At 42.5% G+C, this 20,879-nt stretch overlaps 4 protein-coding genes across 4 annotated transcripts; all 4 read left to right on the top strand.

Moving 5' to 3' along the window:
* The first annotated feature begins 1,259 nt into the window (after positions 1-1,259).
* LOC115688270 (probable prolyl 4-hydroxylase 7) lies at positions 1,260-4,343 on the top strand. Its single transcript, XM_030614040.2, has 8 exons — positions 1,260-1,846; positions 1,949-2,035; positions 2,227-2,284; positions 2,379-2,483; positions 2,942-2,999; positions 3,089-3,264; positions 3,351-3,411; positions 3,897-4,343. The coding sequence occupies exons 1-8, from the start codon at positions 1,743-1,745 to the stop codon at positions 4,202-4,204; spliced, it is 957 nt and encodes a 318-aa protein (XP_030469900.1). The 5' UTR covers positions 1,260-1,742; the 3' UTR covers positions 4,205-4,343.
* A 962-nt stretch (positions 4,344-5,305) lies between these two features.
* LOC115688271 (uncharacterized) lies at positions 5,306-9,237 on the top strand. The gene is made up of 9 exons (XM_030614041.2): positions 5,306-5,643; positions 5,759-5,856; positions 6,074-6,169; positions 6,530-6,634; positions 6,745-6,849; positions 7,055-7,193; positions 7,765-7,880; positions 7,983-8,039; positions 9,163-9,237. Exons 1-9 carry the CDS (start codon positions 5,493-5,495, stop codon positions 9,235-9,237), a joined length of 942 nt encoding a protein of 313 aa, XP_030469901.2. The 5' UTR covers positions 5,306-5,492.
* A 2,900-nt stretch (positions 9,238-12,137) lies between these two features.
* On the top strand, positions 12,138-13,103 carry LOC115688272 (uncharacterized). The gene has a single exon (XM_030614043.2). The coding sequence runs from the start codon at positions 12,400-12,402 to the stop codon at positions 12,970-12,972; it is 573 nt and encodes a 190-aa protein (XP_030469903.1). The 5' UTR covers positions 12,138-12,399; the 3' UTR covers positions 12,973-13,103.
* Positions 13,104-15,876: 2,773 nt separating this feature from the next.
* LOC115688274 (ABC transporter B family member 15-like) lies at positions 15,877-20,879 on the top strand. The gene is made up of 7 exons (XM_030614044.2): positions 15,877-16,122; positions 16,244-16,298; positions 16,521-16,699; positions 16,988-17,445; positions 17,607-18,147; positions 18,272-19,162; positions 19,295-20,879. The coding sequence occupies exons 1-7, from the start codon at positions 15,877-15,879 to the stop codon at positions 20,669-20,671; spliced, it is 3,747 nt and encodes a 1,248-aa protein (XP_030469904.1). The 3' UTR covers positions 20,672-20,879.

Below are 20,879 nucleotides of genomic sequence, written 5' to 3'. Positions count from 1 at the left end.
GAAGTGGTCCCACAAAGTCTCACGTGATATCATAGCAAATCCTGAGTTCATATCTTTCAAGCCCCATTTACCTCCCTAATTAGATATGTTAATGCTTAGTATAAACCAGACTAAGCATTAGGGAGAGCGATATAATATTTAAATTCTAAACCACATTCCATTAATAGTTTATATTTTTAGGACAATTTGCGGTGGTCCCATGAAATTTCGCATTCTATTAGAGCAAGAGGTCTTGAGTTCAAATCTTTCTAGGCCCCATTTACCTCCATAATTAAATATGTTCACGCTTAAAACCAGATTAAGCGTGGGGGAGAGTGATAAGCATGTACATATTTAATTGGATAGGTAAATGAGGCCTAAAAAGATTTGAACTCGGGTCTCTTGTTCTGATATAATGTAAGATTTTGTGAGACCACTACCATTTATTCTAAAAGCAAAAGTTGCTTTTACAACTAGGAGTGATTACACAAAATCTCAACTTTTAGAATAGTTGGCAGTAGTCTCACAAAATCTCACATGGTATCACAGTAGGTCTCGAGTTTAAATTTTTCCAAGCTCCACTTACCTGCTCAATCAAATATGTCTACGCTTAGTACTAAGTAGAAAAAAAAAAAAGACCAAACAAAGCATAAGCGGAGTGAGATGATATTTAAAAATTAAACCACACGTTTCTCTAACAACTTAAGATTTTAGAGCAGTTAACAGTTATCCTACAAAATTTCACATCATATTTGAGCGAGATGTCATAAGTTCAAATCTTCCCAAGCGTCTATTTACTTCCCCAATTAAAGACCAGATTAAGCGTAAGGAAGAGTGATAAGATATTTAAATATTAAACCAATAGAGGTTTAATATATATTTTTGGCATAGATTCATGAGAATTACTGCACAATTTTAGTGCCAAAAGCGAATCACCGAAATCTTTTTAGTACATAGATTTTTCTTCAATTTCGTAATTTTGATGGGAGTCATTATAAGAGCAAAAATCTTCCCCAAGATGAGTTCTTCAACATTGAATAACTTACTTTTACCACCCAATTTCAAGAATTCACATGGATATCTTACCCTTCTTTTCAGAATCTAGCATTAAAACCCCAAATCTCACCATTTTCAATATCTACCAAACTCCCCATTGAATGACTTTGCGCATTTTTCTTTGTAATTTAAGGTGTGCTTTTATTCCAGAGGACAGGTCTCGCCACTTCAGATTTTCCGACAAAGAAAAAAGGTACGTGGGGGCATCGGAGTCGATCGTTGGAACTGACGAAAACGGTCGCGACGGTGACGCAGGGCTCCTCAAGACCCGAGCTTCGAGTCCCCCTGCAAACTGCCGGGACGCAAACGGTGACGACTCGCGACCGAGCCGAAACCGAAGCTTCCACAGAAGAGAGAAACACAGGAGCGACCGACCGCAAAACCATTGACATTTCGACACCGTCTTTTCCCAGGAATAACTCCGGCGAAACCCCAAGAGGAATCCTGTGGGCGCCCATCAGACTTCATCTTTTGTGGTAAAGAAAAAGGGAAAAGAAGGGACGCAAGTACAAACCCATTGCCCGAAACTCCTCGCTGACCGCTCTCCTCCGAATTCGCGTTTGAATTGATTCTTTGGACACCGAGAGGCCCACTGTTTCTTCCCATTTTTCTTTTCCCTTTGAAGAGGTCGTATCTTTTGAGTTTTTGGCTCGGCAATAAGAATCCCAGAACGAGTTTCTCCCGGCGAAAGCAGGCTTTTCGTTGTAATGGGTGTCCAGGATTTTCTCCTTCTTTCGCTCTGTTTTCTGCTCTTCTTGCCTTTGCGCGGTTCTGCTGTTCCGGTCCCAAGATGGCTGCTTGGGGAGAAAACGTAACGAAACTCTCTATCTGCTAAACTCTTGCTCGCTGCTTGAGATGTGTGTCATTGCCGAACTATGAAATGATGGTGCTTTGTTACTGGAAATTTTGGCAGGCATGAATCGGGTCTTGGAGCTAAGGCTGTTGGATCTTCTGTTGCTTTTGATCCGACCCGAGTCACTCAACTGTCTTGGAACCCCAGGTGCTCAAGCCTTCCTTGTCTGTGTCTGCGTTTTTGGTTTTCTGATATTGTCCTTCGAATTGCCAATGCACTGGATTGTTTAATGAGAGATAGTCTGACTCAATTAGTTGATGTCTTCTAGTGCATGTGTTGTGAATTCCTGAGTTGGAAGGTCATTGGTTAAGATGTCCCCAAAATTTGTGTCGTCGCAGGGCTTTTATCTATAAGGGGTTCTTATCTGATGATGAGTGTGATCATCTCATCAAACTGGTTAGTTTTTTTGTTCCTTCTAGTTTCGTAATTGTGGGCTTGATGGAGATTAGATAGAAATAGGATTGACAAGATTGGTTTTTTGGTGGATCAGGCGAGGGACAAGTTGGAGAAGTCCATGGTGGCGGATAACGAATCGGGAAAGAGTATACTGAGTGAAGTGCGGACGAGCTCCGGAATGTTTCTGCTGAAAGCTCAGGTGAGTGGATTCTTCTTTCGAATTTGCATGATGTTTTTTTTCTTTCCACAAAGGAGGTCCTCACCCATAGCTGCTACCGCAATCTATCCGCGCTATTTGCAGCGTCCCTTGAGAGATCTAGGATCACCACATTATTAATCAACTGCTACTTACTCGCATCTAGTGGCTGGCATGTCGAACGTTTGAGTTGCTAATTGAGTTTGATTTTGACAGTCTGCTCAAAAGGTTTTGCATGTCTATGTATTAAATGTTGGGAACGTGGCTTTTGAATGATAGGGTCTTTGAGTAGTAACGTACTTGAGATACATTCGGCTTCTTAGAGTTCCAGTCCAGAACTGTAGACGTGTTTTTCGAATTTGCGTAGAAGCCTTTATTTGGGGCGAGTTTTTCAGCTTAATTGAACTATGAAGGAGTAGTGTAGGACTTATGCACTGTCTTGACTCTACACTTGATTGAAGGATGAAGTTGTTGCTAATATCGAGGCTCGGATTGCCGCGTGGACCTTTCTTCCTGAAGGTAAGGTCTTATTGTATTTCATTAATGACTACTTCCTCCTGTCTACAACGAAGCGTCTTTCTGTATGCTAATTCGAGCTATATGACCAGAAAATGGAGAGTCAATTCAAGTACTCAGATATGAGCATGGAGAGAAGTATGAGCCTCATTATGATTATTTTATTGACAAGGCTAATCAAGAGCTTGGTGGCCACCGAGTGGCTACTGTCTTGATGTACTTGTCTAATGTTGAGAGAGGCGGGGAAACAGTGTTCCCGAATTTAGAGGCAAGCAATTCTTCTCTATGATTCAGTTTTCTGTTCTCATGTGGTGTTACTGAACCTTAGTCTCTCTCTTCCTTTCCATTTCACAGGGCAAAATGTCTCAATCGAACGAAGATGGCTGGTCTGATTGTGCAAAAAAAGGTTATGCTGGTGAGTGGATCAGATTCACAAATCTTGCACTTTGGTCTTTTCTACTTTCTGGTTTTGTTGTTCATTTTATAGGCAATTGTTTTAGCGCTACAAGCAACTAAATCAATATCAACAGCGTGACTCGGGCTGTAATACTGCTTGTGCTTACACGAATGCTAGTGCGAGTCCCCAGCAATAGACTTCAAAACATGCAAAGACGACAGTAGTTATCGATTACTCGAGTAATTTGAGACAGTGGACACAGTGTAGTTATGTAGGGCAACAGTATTTAAGTATATGGATAGATATACACGAATCAATTTGTCTGTGAGTCCAGGTGAGCCAGCTTGCACAGTCGATATAATTCCTTCAATGTCCACATGTGCAGTGTCGTTCATAATTCTTGTTACTTCTGTTGTCCATTCGAACCAAATCACTCTTCTGTTCCGATCCTGTCCTCATTTCATTAGAAACTTCTGTAACTGCGATTATTTGTGTATCTGCAGTGAAGCCGAGGAAGGGCGACGCTCTGCTGTTCTTCAGTCTTCATCCCGACGCAACCCCAGATGATACTAGCTTGCACGGGAGCTGCCCTGTCATCGAGGGGGAGAAATGGTCTGCGACCAAGTGGATCCACGTCAGGTCCTTTGACAATCCGTTGAGGTCCGTCACCATCGGGGAATGCAGGGACGAAAATGAGAACTGCCCATCGTGGGCGAAGGCCGGCGAGTGCGGGAAGAACCCTCTCTATATGGTGGGCTCCAAGGACGCGCACGGATTCTGTAGGAAGAGCTGCGGGGCCTGCTCATCCTAGAGTTTCTTTCTCGTCGGGGCTTTGGCGGACAGGAGTGTAGAAGTTTCAGAGAGATGTATATACACAGAGCCATTGAAGTTAAGAGTAATTTATACAGCATATGCATAAGAGTGAGTGAGTACCATATCTTGTGTATTCACAGGGGAGTTACATGTACTTTACCAGTTCTCTCTCGGTCCATTTTGGTTTGCTTTGACATGAAATTAATCGTTTGCTTCTTCTTCTTTTTCTCGCTCTTCTTTTCTATGTAAATATGTATGCGATACTCAACGGAGATCGAACCCGAACCCAGTACTTTCCGACCTTACCCTCCATTCCCTCTACTAGTAGGGCCACAAGCTATTTGGCAAATTGATCGTTTGCTTGTGAAAATCAAAATTGGTCCCCACTGGTTACGGGTTATTATTAATTTATTATTCTAACTCAAAGAGATAAGTTATTTTACAAATTGAAGAATAGACTAATATAATTAGAAATTAGCCATAAATCACCATGAAAGCCTAAGTCAAACTTAATCGGAAGCTATTCATAAAGTGAGAAAAATAAAACACTCGTAGAATATTATTTAGAATATAATCAATTTAACCAACTAACAAAAAGTACCAAATTCTAAAGTAATAATATAAATTTCTAAAATCCCAAGTAACAAATCAATTCGTAATCTTGAAACTCATCACATCTTGCATCACCTACCATTACCTGTCACCCCGTTGTTATTTTTTTTCTTCTTTTTTCTTTTCTTTTTATAATTATTTATTGCAAAACACGTCGAGTGCACGTTTTAAAGATTGAAAATTTCAATTGTTAAATTGTTCTTTTTACGTAAGTTTTCCAAATTTTAAACTCTCTTTTCCGATGGGAAATTTACTTTATTCGTAACAAATGCAATCTCAACGTGCCATTGTATAAATAAGCTTCCTTTTTTTCATGCGATCAAATCGCGAAATGAATTTCTTCCCTCAATACAAAATAATATTATTTAATACGACACAAAAATTGACAATAATAAAAATTATCTCCGAATTCTTTTTTTTTTTTCTTGAACATATAAAACGGATTATCCGTGTGCGAGGTACAAAGTTTTCCATCTGAGCTCACCGAGCAGCTTCTGGTCGAGTCGCTCGGTGGTTCATCCAAGCAACCATTCGCGATTCAACACCATTCAAGAAAGAATCGACCCATCATCCCCAGGAACACCAATCGACAGATTCGTCAATGGTCGATGCGTTTCTGAGCGCCAAGCATCGAGGGTCTGCTTCTTCTTCTTCTTCCCTCGAGGCGAAAGAACATGGCGGTCTCGTCATCTCCCATCTGCTCCCCGCTTCACGCCACCAACACCAGCGGCTTCAACCTGGGCTCGTCGTCGCCTAAGCTTCTCTGGGTCGGCCCCACTTGCAGACCCGCGATCACGCGAACCGGGTTGGTCGTTTTCGCTCGCAGTACGCTCTTATGCTGTAATCTCGGGTGTGTGTTGTCTCTAGAGTGTCTTCGTCGCAAGAATCTCATGGCAACCTTTGGGTTTCGTCCCTTCTGTTTCCTGATGTTGTGTATCAGAATCGGGCGGTGGGTTGGCGAGTGAGGACAAGAGAGAGTTGCTCGAACGTTATGGTCTCAACCCTGATGAATTCTTGTCCGATGCTTCTCCTAACAAGGTCTGTGCGAGAGTGTGTGGGTGTGTGTGGAAATGTCAAATGGTCATTCAGTGCCATTAGTGAATAGTGATATGTAGCTATGTGCTGTTTATTTTGTTCTCGCAAATGTCTGAAGACCCCAGCGTGATTCCTTCGTCCTGCATTGGAGAGAGACGATGTCAAGACCTGAATTTGAATCGGTTTGGCTTTGCCTGGTTTTTCTGTGTATGTTGCTCAGGCAAGGAGGAGAAAAGATATGCAAGACACAGGACGAGGCAAAAGAACTGAGCAGGAGGATTCTGCACCCCCGCGGACCACTCATAAGCTGCTTCAGGTCAAGTTTCCTCCATTTGCTTACATTGGCTAGGTTTTGGATTTCTTAATTTATTGGGGGGAAGGGAGTAAATTGACATAATTGATCTATTCTTTGAGAGGCCACATCATCTGAATAATCTGATGAATGAGACTGAAGAATTTTTGGGTTCTTTCTTACTAGCGTGCCATAGCATTCCCTTCAAAATATCATTAATGTTACTCCTTTCGGAGACTTGGATGAAATTGGGCTTGATCGAATCTGTTCAGAGATGACATGGCCGCTTCTTGAGGGATCTTAGATTAAATTTTAGGCCTAATTTCTCTGCGTCAAATCTAGTTGTGCCACATAAAAAGTAAAGATATGATTGTTAAATGACAGGTGCTTGGAGGGACGGGTCGAAGAAAGAAATTGCTCTCACCAAAGGGAATGGATGTGCGCCCTATGATGGAAGTTGTCAAAGCTGCAGCTTTTTCTATATTACAGGTACCTCTCTCTCTCTCTCTCTCTCTCTCTCTCTCTCTTTCTCTCTCTTTCTCTCTCCAGCTTGATTGTTTAGTGATGAACTCTTGTCCCATCTTCTGAAACTTCGTTAGGCGGCCGGTGGCAGTCCTGTATCTTTAAGGCCTGGTCGTTGGTTGGATTTGTACAGTGGTACAGGATCGGTTGGAATTGAGGCCATCAGCCGAGGCTGCTCTCAGGTACGAAGATTGTACTGTAGTTGCTTCGTTAGTAATAAAACTCGCAAAACTATGGTAGGGTTTGATTCTGTTGAAGATCAAGTTTGATTCAGATTGTGAATCTGCAGAAATGTAGTTGTGACCAACAGACTGCTATTATTGTTGTTGTTGTTGCTGTTATTGTTATTATTTAGCATCTTAGTTATTGGATCTGTTGAGATTTCAGGTTCACTTTGTTGAGATGGATCCGTGGGTTGTGTCAGATGTCTTACGACCAAATTTAGAATGTACTGGGTTTCTTGATGCCTCGGTTATTCACATGGTCCGTGTGGAAGATTTTTTAGAACGAGCAGAGCAATTCGTTGGTATTCTCTCTCTCTCTCTCTCTCTCTCTCTCTCTCTCTCTCTCTCTCTCTCTCTCTCTCTCAGGTCTCATTTATGCTTTTCAACATTGCTTTATCACTTTATTACCATTATAAATTCTGGCTTGCACATAGGTGTTCCATGTATAGATCCTTTGATGAGAACAAGATTAAGGATGTTTATAGCCTGTAGGAACTTGTAGCAGCTAATGTCTGCTAGAGGTGGCTGTGGCTTTTGGCTGTGTGATTTGGCTTTTAGTTGTGTCCATTTGGGTGGATCTTTGTTTATATCTCCTCCATAATTGAGGGAAAGTTTACTGTAACCGCACCATGTATTAACAATTCTTTCAGACTGTCATGAAAAGGTATTAATAAGCTTGAAGAAAAGCTCATTCTGATAATTATACAACAAAAAAGTTGACTTCATGAAGGATAGAAAAGTTGTGACATTTTTCATTGAAGCAGTTTTCTCACTATCTGGCTGGTGCATTTTTCTGAGTAATTGCCTGCAAGGGGTGGAATCACACTTGTTGTCCATTTATGTCCAGTATATAAAGATTCTGATTGTCTCCAGGTAAAGATGGTTCATTTGACTACATAAGCGTTACACCCCCTTATATGCAAGTTGACTATGGAGTATTGATGGACCAAATCTCTAAATCACCATTAGTGGGAGAAGATTCTTTTGTTGTAAGTTGCTTATTTCCCACTTTGCTTGAGTTAGGGCATAAACTCTATTCTTTGCACCTTCACCTGTGTTCATTTCATCTCATCTATTTATTTTCTTTTTAGGTGGTGGAATATCCTTTAAGAACAAACATGCTGGATTCTTGTGGATGCCTCGTAAAGGTATGTCCTATCTTCATTGTTATTCTCTTTCGGTTGCATGTACTCAAAGTAAACACCAAGAATGTTCCAATGCTACGTTGAATATGGAGTTTCATGAAAAATTTTGCCAAGTGCTGACAGTTTTTGCTAATATGAAGATCTTTCCTGTGGAAACCAACTCTTTGTACTTTGCCTCTAAGCAAATAGTATCCTAGGAAGAATGCTAGTTTCTTATTCTTATTTCCATTTCACCACACTTTACATTTAATGAAACACTTACTTATGGAACTCATATATAAGTTCGTCTATTTTGTGGTGAGGGATTACTTTTTGGTGTATTTCACTCTTGTAAAGCAGAATACAGGGCACATTGTGTGTTTGATACAGCATAAAACTGCTTCACTAGGTCATTCCATCCTTGTTTGTGCTTGACATGAGTCATGCTTCTTCAGGATTTATTTAGTAAAAATTGAAGTGGTCCTTGAGAGCACTCTATCTCAATAAACTCTTTTAACCCTCTAGCGATATTTGGAACCGTGTGTTCATATGTTTGTGATACTTTGGAACTTTGCAAACCCTGGACTTCACCAACATTCACTGTGCTTTCATCTAATCTGGTAAACGGCTACTTGTAATACCTTTACAATGAATGGATTTTGCCGCACTTCGAGATGGAACAAATGTTCCTTAAATGTCAGTTAATTGAATGTCCCTGATTCCATCTTAAACAAGATCTTGAAATCTAAAGAACATATGATGTCAATGTACATTAACAAACTAGGTGGTGCATGTTATCTGAGGAATGCTTGGACTGCTATTCAAAGTGAACAAATTAATGTAGCTTATAAAGGCCGCATATTGAACTTCTCCATCTTCCCCTCCCCCATTCCTGTCCTGGTTGCTGTTACCGTTCAATGTGACATACAGTGAATTTTCAGACTGCTAAAGATTGGAAATGAAAGTTCTTATTCCTGGCTTGCTACTTTCACTGTTCCAAAATCCGTGATATCGGTAGTGGAAGTTCTCATTCCTGTGCTTGATGCCGTCAATTCATGACATGCTATGAAGTCGATAACTACGCTCTCTGTTAAAGATGGAAGTTCGTGGAAACTTATGTTTGTGAGGTGGTATTCTGAATATGCAGATAACTGATCGACGCTTTGGCCGGACCCATTTGGCAATTTATGGGCCTAAGTGGTCCCAAAAAAAGAGGAAGTGATCCAGTGCTACTCGTTGCAGGAAAATATGTAGTTAAGCCATTTGCTATCAACGTCTAGAGCGTTCAGAATGCCATGACCGGGTGACTGGTATCCTATTACTGTTCCTCTTAATTTTCACCATGCTTCATCAGGGGCGCGTGTCAGATGCTTATGGTAATTTGCTTTTTCATCCATCTCACGTGTAAATTGTTTTACGGTTATGGTCATGTAGGAAGAATTTGGGACATAAATATTAGTTTCATGTGTTGCAGGTAAGAGTCATGGCATTCTTGGCCGGCTTCAAAGTGAGTCTGAGAAGGGAAAGTCAAGACCATGTACCTTGAGCTGATTCTTCAGAGTAGATAGGACTTAGCGTTTACATAATCTTTGTATCACAGTACTGAGGAGTTTTTATCTTTATTTTTGCTCGAACTACAGCACTCGGAGGAGAAAAAATTGCTGGGTTTACTTTTCTTGCCTCTAGTTTACAGGCCCATCATATTCATAGGCAATCGGGTCAAATGCTATATGGAGTCTGGATGTGGTGATAATCGTGAGGTCGTAAGTCAGAATCCATGATTTTAGCTTCTAGCTTTTATCCCAGAGACCATACATTTATATGATGTTGCGTTACCTCTCTCTCTCTCTCTCTCTCTCTCTCTCTCTCTCTCTCTCTCTCTCTCTCTCTCTCTCTCATTGTGTCCTTTTGGGCTAGCCAGGTTTCTTCTTGAAGAAAAGTTTGGTTAAGATCAAGGGAAGGCAAGGTTACCGATTCTTTCGTTATCTAGGATTCATAGGAACTGTGAACAAGCAAGCGGGATTTGTCACATTCAAGTTTTGATTGCGTTAGTTGCATATAGATCATCCTGTTGCCATTTCTTTTGGAGCAGACATGACAGCTCAGGGATGATATGTCGAGCCTTTATCCTGTTGACCATTTCTTTTGGGTTTCTTCCAAGTTTGGTGTATCGGACAGGGGTGCCAAATTGACCACATTGCCTTTTCACAATGCGGCAAACATTCTGCTCGGAAAGGTCATCATTTAACTTTCGCTTTCGGTAGAAGGCACGAGGACGAGAGCATTGTTCATGACTTCCACTTCCCTAACCAAGCATGCTCGTCAATGTCTTTTCCGAGCAGGTCCATGGGACCTGGACATATCTAGACCGCGGCATCCAAAGGACACAATGCGACACCCGCCCAAATTCGACGCTCCCCGCATCAACACCATATAGATAATAAGCAAAACCTGATCATCGCATATTTGACTAATTGTCACAAGGCGCGGCATGGGACCTATCAGGCCAAGCGTGCACTAGGGGTTCGCTCATCGTCGAGACATTGGATTGATAATGGTACGCCCGATTCCTAGCACATGGACGCTTTCCTCGCTGCAGATACTTCCCGACAGGAGTTCCACATATGAATATAACATAACATGAACGAGTTGCATCTAACCTCATCGATCTGATTTTTTAAGGATTTTTGGCACTTAGGTCAATTGCTGCACCTAACCAAATCGTTGAAAGGGAAAAAAATAATCCTGAGGCAATACAATACACCACACGCACGGGGGGAGGATCTGAGTGCAACTTGGATGTTGGATGATCGATGGAAACAATTTATATACAACACAGAGATCAATGTAATCCATATCGAAGCACACAAAAAGATGATAACATAAAACGCCCTTACCAAGGCGATAAACTTTAATCAACAATTAATATAATATGACTCTAGCTATGTGGTTCTTTTCTTATACTTCTGTTTGTAATGTTTTGATATATGCTACGAGACATTAGTTTCGAATATCACAGTCAGTAACTTTTCTCGTGACAAGTGTATCCTATAGTTTATAATTTTCAGAACTTTCCTTACTATATGTACACGAAAGGTGTCTCAAGACACTAAATTACACACAGCCTCATATCATATATGACATGCATAAACTTTAGCATAAATATCTGAAGGGTTCATCAACGAAAAACAACGCAGTGGAATGTAGAACCCTAGACAGGATTCATGTGTATATTAAAATCGAAAAGGAATTTCGATATGTACCTTTTGCAGATCGAAGATAAATCAGCAACTGATTGTGTCTAGATGAGCGCCCCAAGTGTTGCGCCTCTACCGGTATCCACACACACGAACGGAATTCTCCAACGATCCACGTGCTAGCGAAAGATCTTTAAGTTCCTTTTTCTTGAACGCCTTTTGATTTTCGATACTCTATCGAAAAAACCCTAGACAGAGAACGATTCTCTATCTATTTATACAGTCTCATTATCTAGCGGAATTAAAAGAAGTGGGCCGGGCTATTTGGGCCCGCCAAACCGTCCACCTTCAATCGTACGTTTAATCGTTATCTCATAACGCACACGACCGCATAGATAATTTAAATAGGAGAATAAATTAAAATCTACTTCTTAAGTAGATCAAGGCGCACAGACAATATTAAGTCCGTTCTCTATTGTGTGCGACCCTGTAGGTTCACTAAACATTAGCAGTGTGCCCAAAACTCTTTTGGCTCACAAGTCATAAGCGGTCTCTAGCAAGACATTATGACTACCTAAGTATAGTGAAGATCGGTTTTCCGACACAACCTAATCCACAACTAATATTAGAGTATCAACCTTGATTGATTCTTAGGGCAGACCACTAACAATATCTACATAAATTTCATTTTATTAAAGCGAGAACATCCGAATCTTTTGATTTGAGTAATCTCTTTAAACGAGCACTAATCAGCTCTATCCATGTGTATCGAATAAGACTTCATCCACAAGATAACGGACGTAGTCCAAAGGTCAATCGAAATGGTAAACGCTACGGCTTGAATAACGCGATGCGGTGCACTCGAATCCAATCCTTTTCTTTGGCAAATTATCAACGGCAGTGGGAATTTCTACTCTTTGTTTTTCCCTCCTTTTGAAAACCTGTGCCTGTAAAAGTAGCAACATGTTGGGCTGTCTCCTTCTGTAGCGGCAGCATCATCAGCCACGCCTCCAAAGGTTAATCCCACGCTGGTCCCTCACTCACCTCGACACAATCAAAAGATCGAAGCGCACGCACCTTTCGCACTCTCGTATATAACAACACCCACCCCGTCGTCTTCTGCACGACCTCAAAAACTCAAACTCAAACTCAAAGTTCATATCTTCGCTTCGCACTCTGCAATATCCATGGAAGAAACAAGGAAGGGACTGTATATGTTCTCCGCCGCGAGTTCGACGAGATGCGGCGGCGAGCTCGAAGACGACCCCGTCCCGACGCTGCTCTTCACGGCCGGAACTGCCCTCGCCGCGCTGTGCCTGAAGCGCGCCGTCCTAGCGTTCTTGGGGAAGCAATGCTGGCACGTGTGGTGGGTCTTCGTCCTCCTCAACGTCATCCTCCTGGCCGTTCTCTTCACTTCCATGCGCTCGCCGCCGGGCCACCGAAAGAATCAAGAATCAGAATCCAAGGACGACGAGGAACGAACGTCCAAGAAGCAGAGGAGGAGGAGATCGCGGCGGTGCTCCGGGTCTCCGCCGGTGGCGGCGGCGACGGCGGCGGCGGCGGCGGTCGAAACAGCACGCGGCGAACTGGTTTACCAAGAAGAAGACGGCCGGAGCGGGACTGAGGAGCAAGATGCTGCACAAGAGGATGATCAAGCAGGAGCCTACGAGGGGCTGTCGGACGAGGAGTTGAACGAGAGAGTCGAAACATTCATTGCGACGTTCCGGCAGCACCTGGTTTCCGACGCGAGACGGCGGTGAGATATTTGGGGTTGGTCTTGTGAAGAAGATTCAACGCAGGGTCAACACAAATTTTTGTTTTTTGTTTTTTCCTCACGATTTTCTGCCATTATATATTTTAATTTTTTTTTCAATATGGATAATTAAGTGGTAGCAATGGAATCTCTCCTAATCTCGTGTCATTAAGAATGATGGACCCTCTTTTTTAATTAGAGTTTCAGTATCTCAAATGGATTGTTGATTTGCTTTGCTCAGTGGGGAGAGGCTCAAACTCCATGTACATTCCAAACTGCTGGGCCTGCAGTTTGACCTCTCTTCATTTTAATATTTATGTTTTCTTGTAAATTTTTTTGGGGTTAATTCCAAAAGAAAAGAACAAACTTTACCTTGAATGAAAATTTTAGGATTTAAGTAAAAGTTGGTGATTTTTTATAAGACAAAAAAAAGTTCAGATTAAAATTGTCACTTGAGATAAAGTTGATGCATTTTTTTGAAATTAGTCCCAATTTTTTGGGGTATAAAATGGTGAGGGAAAGACAGAAACTATTCACAACTTCTGGGAAAATATTATGAAAACAATATCTGCATCAAGACCTCACAAAAAAGACTGAGTAACCCGACTAAGATCCTCGATTCTTGACCCACCCTATGTCGTCCTTAAGCACCTCACACGGAACATCCATCTATTAATTTAAGGTTTCAAATTTGACAATCTAACATGATATCGGAGTTAAGTTTCGCCCTAAAATTTGTCTCGCGTGCGAAGCTCCCTCGTTCGTCAATTCAACGCGCGGTTCTCGATCCGGTTCGCATGAGATACGAGATATTAAACTACTCCACATCGCTAATTTATGGGGTTTATATGAACCTTATATTATTTTGCCCCTCCTTTCATATATTTACTCAAATTTTTTAACTGAACAATCTAACATCTTTGATCAAAATCCAAGACGCAGATCGGGGTTATGGCAGAAATTATGATGGACCAGTACAAATGTGGAGCGCCGTTTTGTGAGCACCGAACGATTATGAACGTGGAATTTTGTCCTTAAGCGTCACTAGTGACGCCCCCTGGTGAACACGTGCCAGGTTGGAATTTTGCTTAGCGTGACGATTCGAATTTATCCCACGGGATTTTCAGTTTTTTTATGTCTCCCCATGTTTTGCTGCTATGTATATTTCCTTTTTTTTTTTTTTTCCATATGCATAGTCAAGTTGTAGTAACTATCACATGGTCCTCCACTGGCAGGGAAAGGAAAAAAAAAAAGAAGAGAAAAAAAATATAAAAATATAATTTTTTTTAAAAAAATATATAAAAATATAATTAAAAATTATCCACTTCAGCGCCGACCGTGTCACGTAGGACGGCTGGCATCAATGTCAGCGATTTTCGGCCAAAATTGACCGGATTGATTGAATTGTCACAAATGCAAAAGGTTTAAGACTCAATTGACATAAAAAAAAATTTATGACTGAATTTGCACAATTGCAGTAGGTTTAGGACATTTTTGGTAACTCTCCCCTTACTTTCAAACATGAAATCAAATCAATTGAATCGATGTAATTGAATCAATCGAGCTTGAGGATACCCAAAATCTCATGCTTTCTGGAATATTACGAAGATAATATTTACATCAAAACCTGAAAAAAAGAAGAAGAAAAAACCGAATAAAGCCGACTAAAATCCTCAATCCTTGCCTTCATCGTATGTCGTCTATAAAGACATCTCACATCCCTCATTTATGGAGTTTATACGTGCCTCATATTAATCTTGTCTCCCTTCATATATTGACTTAAGTTTTTTGGTTGGACAATCTAATATGGTATTAGAATCGGGAGAATTACCAAAAAAATCCTAAACTATTGCAATTGTGTCAATTCAGTTTTAAATCTTTTTTTTTGTTTTGCTAATCAAATCCTAAACATTTTGCATTTGTGCCAATTCAATCCAACCAGTCAATTTTGGCCAAAAATCGCTAACATTGATGCCGGCCGTCCTACGTGGCGTGGCCGGCGCTAACATTTTAAACTAATGTTTTAATAATTTTTCAAATTATTTGTTTATTCTTTTTTTTTCCTTTTTTATGTTCTCTCTCTTGTTTTTCTTCCTTTCCCTCTAGCCTTGGCAATCGGCTAGAGGCGAGGACCAATAAGGTCAACCTCGCCAGCCCTCGCCTCTGGCTAGTCGCCGATGTCTGGCGACCGTCTAGAAGAAGAAAGGAAGAAAAAAAAAAGAAAGAGAAAAAAAAGGAAAACGAAAGAGAAAAACTATTAAAATATTATTTAAAAATGTTCATGTCAACGCCAACCACACTACGTAGGACGGCCGGGGTCCATGTCAGCGATTTCCGACCAAAATTGACCAGATGGAGTAAATTGACACAAATGCCAAATATTTTAGGAATGAATTGTCACAATTGTAATATATTTAAAACTTTTTTGGTAATTTCCCAATTAGAGTCGAGTTGCGTTCTCGAATTTATTTGCCCCCATCCATCAATTTCAAGTGTCGTTATCAATTCAAATGGGTATCAAAGTATCTCCCATTAGTTATTTATGGGATTTATATTGATGTTATATGATATTGTCTTTCTTCATCTATTAACTTAAATATCTTGAGTTGACAATGTAACATCTCTTTATCGAAATCCAGTCGCGCATCAGGTCACCACAGAAATTGTTATTGGTTGAAACACTCAATGGTGGATAGGGTATTTTGTCCCTGGGCGTCACTAGTGACGCACCGACCCATAGTGTAACAAATTGTACTCGTAGGCTGACTTTTTGCACAAGCTTTAACGTTAAAGAAGGAAGGCCACCCATGTCGTCTTTCGACCCTCGACTTCTCCGAAAGTGCTGGGCTTTCTCTTCTTCCTCTATAAATATACATGCAACATACACACTCATCCTCGTTAGTTAACAAGCATGGGGTACGAGGGAGACGCGACTGGAGTGACCAACGCGAAGAAGATGAGGATTGCTGCGTCTGTAAGCTCCATCTTCAAGCATGCCGACGTCGCGGATAAGTGGTTGATGGCGCTGGGGTTTCTTGGGGCGGTCGGCGACGGCGTCTCCACGCCGTTTGTGCTGTTCCTGTCTAGCCGCCTCATGAACAACATCGGCGACGCGCCGTCCCTGGACGAAGGCCAATTCGCTCATGTCATCAACAAGGTAATGTTTTTGGTCTCGGTACGATGAACGTAGAGACTATCCTTCTGGATTCACTTAGTCATAATGTCATTATCGCAAAATAACGTGGATCTTCCTATTGGCAATGTTCGTGGGTGGGCAGAATGCATTATCCCTGGTCTGGGTGGCTTGTGGACTATTTGTCGCTGCTTTTCTAGGTAAGCTTTTCATTTGTGGCAATCTTGACGATTGCGATGTGTTCTCGAAACAAAAGCAACCACTCTCTCTAGTAGTGCACTTATTGATTTCCCGTCGCAACCTACGTCAGGAAGTGCTTATTTTCGAATGCTGACCATTCAATGTGGTAAATATGTGCCACATCATCTCATCTGATCTCATCTCATCTCGATAAGATTTTATGCTCAATGTCTTTGTATCAGAGGGATATTGCTGGACGAGGACGGGAGAGAGGCAAGCCTCGAGGATGAGATCCACGTACCTGAGAGCCGTGTTGAGGCAAGACGTGGGCTATTTTGACTTGAACGTCACGAGCACGTCCGAGGTCATCACGAGCGTCGCCAATGATACGCTCGTGATTCAAGATGCTCTTAGCGTTAAGGTAAAAAGTGACCTAATGTTCAGCCACGCCGTAAAAGTGAAGTTAAAACAAGTGTGTAATCCGGTGTTTTGAGACAAGAGAAGCTGCTCTAGTGGCGAATGCATAGACTTATATATAAGAGGTGTGAAATGCATAACATCATGTACGCGACATCAAATGTATTGTAGTAAAAATTGACCAAAATTTGACACTAGGAAAAGAAAAGAAAAGGGGTGATCAAGTGATGAAATTTCATTTATTTATAACGACGACATTACTATAGCAATTCTTTTGTGCGAATATTTTCAGGTGCCAAACTTTGTGATGAACATATCCACATTCATTGGGAGCTACATAGCAGCATTCCTGCTCCAGTGGAGACTAGCCCTTGTGGGCTTTCCCTTTGTGGTGCTCTTCATAGTCCCTGGCTTAATCTATGGGAGGACTCTGATGGGACTAGCAAGAAGAGTTGGGGAAGAGTACAACAAGGCGGGCACAATTGCAGAACAAGCCATATCCTCCATCAGAACAGTTTATGCCTTCGTGGGTGAGAGCAAGACCATGAGTGATTTCTCTGGAGCACTTGAAGGGTCGGTCAAATTGGGGTTGAAGCAGGGCTTGGCCAAAGGCCTGGCCATTGGGAGCAATGCGGTTGTATTTGGAATTTGGGCCTTCATGGCTTACTATGGTAGCAGAATGGTCATGTACCACGGCGCCAAAGGCGGTACCGTTTATGCCGTCGGAGCCGGCTTAGCCGTCGGAGGATTGTGAGTAATGAGTATCTTCACTTTCTGTTTTTCCAAAAACGTTTTAAATTGATGAGAAACAGTCCTTCGTTTTCTATGTTCGCGTTATAGTAAGTATGGCATCGTCGGTGTGTGGAGCCTATCTAGTCATGAATAACTTACTAGTGCCCTTTAACGAACAGAGCGTTCGGCACCGGTTTATCAAATTTGAAGTACTTTACCGAGGCAATCTCCGTAGTGGAACGTATCACGGAGGTGATCAATCGAGTCCCCAAGATTGATACCGACAACTTGGAAGGGAAGATCGTGGAGAAAGTTTCCGGTGAAATTGAATTCAAGCATGTGGTGTTCGCGTACCCGTCGCGGCCCAACAACATCATCTTCGAAGACTTTTGCTTGACGGTACCGGCAGGAAAGTCAGTTGCTCTCGTGGGTGGCAGTGGGTCAGGGAAATCTACGGTCATCTCCTTGTTGCAAAGGTTTTATGATCCTTTCAACGGAGAAATCCTTCTGGATGGAGTTCCCATTGATAAGTTGCAGCTGAAGTGGCTAAGGTCACAGATGGGCTTGGTAAGCCAAGAGCCAACATTATTTGCCACCACCATAAAGGAGAACATCCTCTTTGGTAAGGAAGATGCCACCATGGAAGAGGTAGTTGAAGCAGCCAAAGCTTCCAATGCTCATAATTTCATCTCTCAAATGCCTCAGGGATATGAAACACAGGTGCATTTTTATTTGGGTTTTCCGTCGGTTTTTTCTAAGTTTGTTTGGACGTATTTAATTACACCAATGTTTTATTATGGTGATATTTGAGTTGAGATCATATGCGTAAAATGTATGTTGGTAGGTTGGTGAAAGAGGCATTCAAATGTCTGGAGGACAAAAGCAGAGAATCGCCATTGCAAGAGCTATAATCAAATCCCCTCGAATTCTCCTCCTTGATGAGGCAACTAGCGCTTTGGACTTGGAATCGGAGAGGATCGTTCAGGAAGCCCTTGAAAAAGTTGCTGTTGGGCGAACAACTGTCATCGTTGCTCATCGGCTATCCACCATCCAAAATGCCGACATCATTGCCGTCATCCAAAATGGCCAGGTGATGGAAACCGGCTTACATCAAGAATTGATCCAATGCAAAGAAGGCATATACTCTTCCCTCGTGCATCTTCAACAAATGGAAAGCAAGAAAACTCAAGACGAAGCTCAGGTCACATCCACAAGGTCACCGTCCTCTCCTAAGATCGAATCTACAAGGTATCCTACTGCCTCCGTCTTCGGCTCAGCTGATGATGCGGAATCAACTCAAATATCAACAGAGAGAGGGAACACAAGAGAAGGCCAGACATTTCAAACTTTGTTGCTTCGAAGATTATTAGCTTTCAGTCACCCAGAATGGAAACAAGTAGCCATGGCATGTGTTAGCGCTGTCTTGGGTGGTGCCATTCAACCAGTGTTCGCGTTCGTGATGGGGTCGATGATATCGGTCTTTTTCCTAACAGACCATGATGAGATTAAGGAGAAGACAAGGACATATACATTGTGCTTCACGGGGTTCTTCGTGTTCTCATTGATGATCAACATGTCTCAACACTACAATTTCGCCTATGTCGGGGAGTATTTGACTAAGAGGATCCGCGAGATGATGTTAGCAAAGATTCTCACTTTCGAGGTTGGTTGGTTCGATCAAGACGAGAACTCGAGTGGTGCCATTTGCTCTAGACTTGCCAAAGACGCCAATGTGGTATGTCGCATAATTTGAGCTTTTTTCATTTCGTGGAAAGCTGAATGAGAATTGTTACCATTTAAATATGCTCTGTCTGTCATCAAACAACATGATTGCTGTAACGAGACTGGTTCTCGATATGTTTTGCAGGTGAGATCCTTAGTAGGTGATCAAATGTCTCTCCTTGTACAAGCCATCTCAGCAGTAACCATAGCCTGCATAATGGGACTAGTGATTGCATGGAGGCTTGCCATTGTCATGATAGCCATCGAGCCACTCATCATTGTCTGCTTTTATGGAAGAAAGTCCCTGCTCAAGGGCATGTCACAGAAGGCCATTGAAGCGCAAAATGAGTGCAGCAAGTTAGCTGCCGAAGCAGTGTCCAATCACAGAATCATCACTGCCTTCTCTTCCCAAGAAAGAATCCTGGAGATGCTGAGGAAGGCCCAAGAAGGCCCGCGGAGAGAGAACGAGAGGCAGTCGTGGTTTGCTGGGGTCGGGCTTGGTGCATCCCAGAGCCTTACCAAATGCACATGGGCTTTTGACTTCTGGTACGGCGGGAAGTTGGTTTCGCAGGGCTACGTCACATACAAAGAGGTTTTCGAGACGTTCCTGATTTTGATCTCCACCGGGAAGGTCATTGCTGATGCCGGAAGCATGACCACCGACATTGCCAGTGGCTCGGACGCGATGAAGTCTGTCTTCACCATCTTGGACCGTGAAACGAACATCAAACCTGCCGACCCGCGAGGCCTCAAACCTGAAAAGATATCAGGACATGTCGAAGTTCGTGATGTGGATTTTGCTTATCCAGCTAGGCCCGATGCGATGATCCTAAGGGGCTTCTCCATCGATATTGAGGCAGGGAAGTCGACGGCCTTGGTAGGCCAAAGCGGGTCCGGGAAATCGACCATCATTGGCCTGATCGAGAGATTCTACGATCCACTCCGAGGGACGATCAAGATCGACGGCCGAGAAATAAGATCATACCATCTCCGATCTCTGAGACAGCATATCGCCCTGGTCAGCCAAGAGCCGGCTCTATTCGCGACCACTGTAAAGGAGAACATCATCTATGGAGTTTCCCGAGCAGTCGATGAGACAGAGATTGTCGAAGCTGCCAGAGTGGCAAACGCCCACGGCTTCATCTCGGGACTAAAGGACGGGTACGGCACCTGGTGCGGCGACAGGGGCGTGCAGCTCTCCGGCGGCCAGAAGCAGCGCATCGCCATAGCCCGGGCCATACTGAAGAACCCGAGCGTGTTGCTGCTGGACGAGGCGACAAGCGCGCTCGACGGGCAATCGGAGAAGATGGTGCAAGATGCATTGGAGGGCTTGATGCTGGGCAGGACCAGTGTGGTGGTGGCTCACAGGTTGAGTACCATCCACAACTGCGATGTGATTGCAGTGTTGGAGAAGGGCAAATTGGTGGAGAAAGGGACTCACTCTTCTTTGTTGGCCAAGGGTCCTGGAGGAGCTTACTACTCTCTAGCCACCTTGCAAATGGCTCCTAACAATGCTGTGTGACAACTTGAATATTAGTCCACAATGTTGACTATATTTTCTTTTTTAATGCAAGAACTTGCTGTAATCATCTGAAGTATAGAGCTTGATACTTTGCATCTTCTTGTTCTCTTAATGTAACTCATCGTTTGGCGTCTGTAGCAGGATTAGTCCTCCTGTTTGTCTTCATTGTCAGTTAAATTCGTTATCTATCGGAATGCATTTTACCGAA

This window comes from Syzygium oleosum, unplaced genomic scaffold (assembly GCF_021117445.2).
Source record: "Syzygium oleosum isolate NSW1041296 unplaced genomic scaffold, Sole_v2.1 Sole_v2.08, whole genome shotgun sequence".
NCBI lineage: Eukaryota > Viridiplantae > Streptophyta > Magnoliopsida > Myrtales > Myrtaceae > Syzygium > Syzygium oleosum.
This window is presented reverse-complemented; position numbering and strand designations above follow the sequence as displayed.